Raw genomic sequence first — 1,159 nt, forward strand, 5'->3', positions numbered from 1 at the left:
GAGAGAGAGAGAGAGAGAGAGAGAGAGAGAGAGAAGGTGGGTCATTGGAGGTGGAGAGAGTTCCCGTTTGGCAAAGGCTGAGGGACCGCCGGACTAAGGGGGATGTAATAAATGCAGGTGGTCCTCCACGAAGTTACTCTCAGTGGAGAGAGGCGACCAGAACAGCAGCAGCAGTGGCGAAGTGGCAGGCTTTACTCTTGGCCTAGAATTTGTAGAATCAGTAGAGGGGTACACTTGCCCCCATGCCACCCACGCCCCCATTCCCCCCCCCCAGCACTGCGCCGTTATCCGTCTGACTGACATCTCGGGTGGCCAATGATCTTTGGGACTTCAAAAGAGCCCGCCTCCAGGTGCTGGGCGGGGCGAATGAGCAGAATGACAGACATTTCCGCCAATAGTGAGGAGGGCGCGGGCGCTACGACTGTGTCGACCAATAAAAAGAAGGAACAGTTTGGAAAGGACGTGCCCGGCAGCCAACGCTCGTCGCCGCTGCAGGGTCGCGTGGCTTCCGTTCCGAGAGGGCGGGCCGGCATCCCAAACGGAAGGTGGTAGTCGCTGCCCGAGCTGGTTTGAAAGTGGTGGTCGGGCCCGGCCGAGAGTGTTTGTGTATCGCCGAGGACCCGCTGGAGGGTTAGGCCGTTCTTGACCGCCCCGGCCCCGCCTCCCCTCGGACCCGCAGACCCAAGCCCGGCTCCCCGCCTGTCTTGTGCCCCAGCCCGCTGCCTCTCCAGCCGGCTCTGCGGCCCAGCCGCCACCATGTCCCTGCACGGCAAACGGAAGGAGATCTACAAATATGAAGCGCCCTGGACTGTGTACGCCATGAACTGGAGCGTGCGGCCAGACAAGCGCTTTCGCCTGGCGCTGGGCAGCTTCGTGGAGGAGTACAACAACAAGGTGAGTTGTGCAGGGGCTCGGCGTCTAGCTGGCGGGGAACGCTAGAGGTGGGCGGTAGCCCCAGACCCCACAACTCTCCTGCGAGCAAACTCGCCTTTACCACAACCAGGGGGTGGGTCCTCTGTGGTCCTGTTGCTGAGAGTGTCGTATTCGTTGCCTCTTATTTTAGTTTTGACAGCCGGGGAGACTGAGGCACGGTGTTGTGACGTGCCTGGGGCAGATAAGATTTTTGGTGGTAGTAGCAGGTTTCAAACCGGAGTCACCC

At 60.5% G+C, this 1,159-nt stretch overlaps 1 protein-coding gene across 1 annotated transcript in view; it reads left to right on the forward strand.

Annotated features, from left to right (window-relative positions):
• The first annotated feature begins 493 nt into the window (after positions 1-493).
• The window catches only part of Dcaf7 (DDB1 and CUL4 associated factor 7), a 24,603-nt gene continuing 23,937 nt past the window's right edge, over positions 494-1,159 (forward strand). Inside the window, exon 1 of the mRNA XM_031351570.1 lies at positions 494-894. Within this exon, the coding sequence (XP_031207430.1) occupies positions 757-894 (138 nt within the window). The 5' untranslated portion in view covers positions 494-756. The remainder of the gene's footprint in view (positions 895-1,159) is intronic.

This window comes from Mastomys coucha, unplaced genomic scaffold (assembly GCF_008632895.1).
Source record: "Mastomys coucha isolate ucsf_1 unplaced genomic scaffold, UCSF_Mcou_1 pScaffold5, whole genome shotgun sequence".
NCBI lineage: Eukaryota > Metazoa > Chordata > Mammalia > Rodentia > Muridae > Mastomys > Mastomys coucha.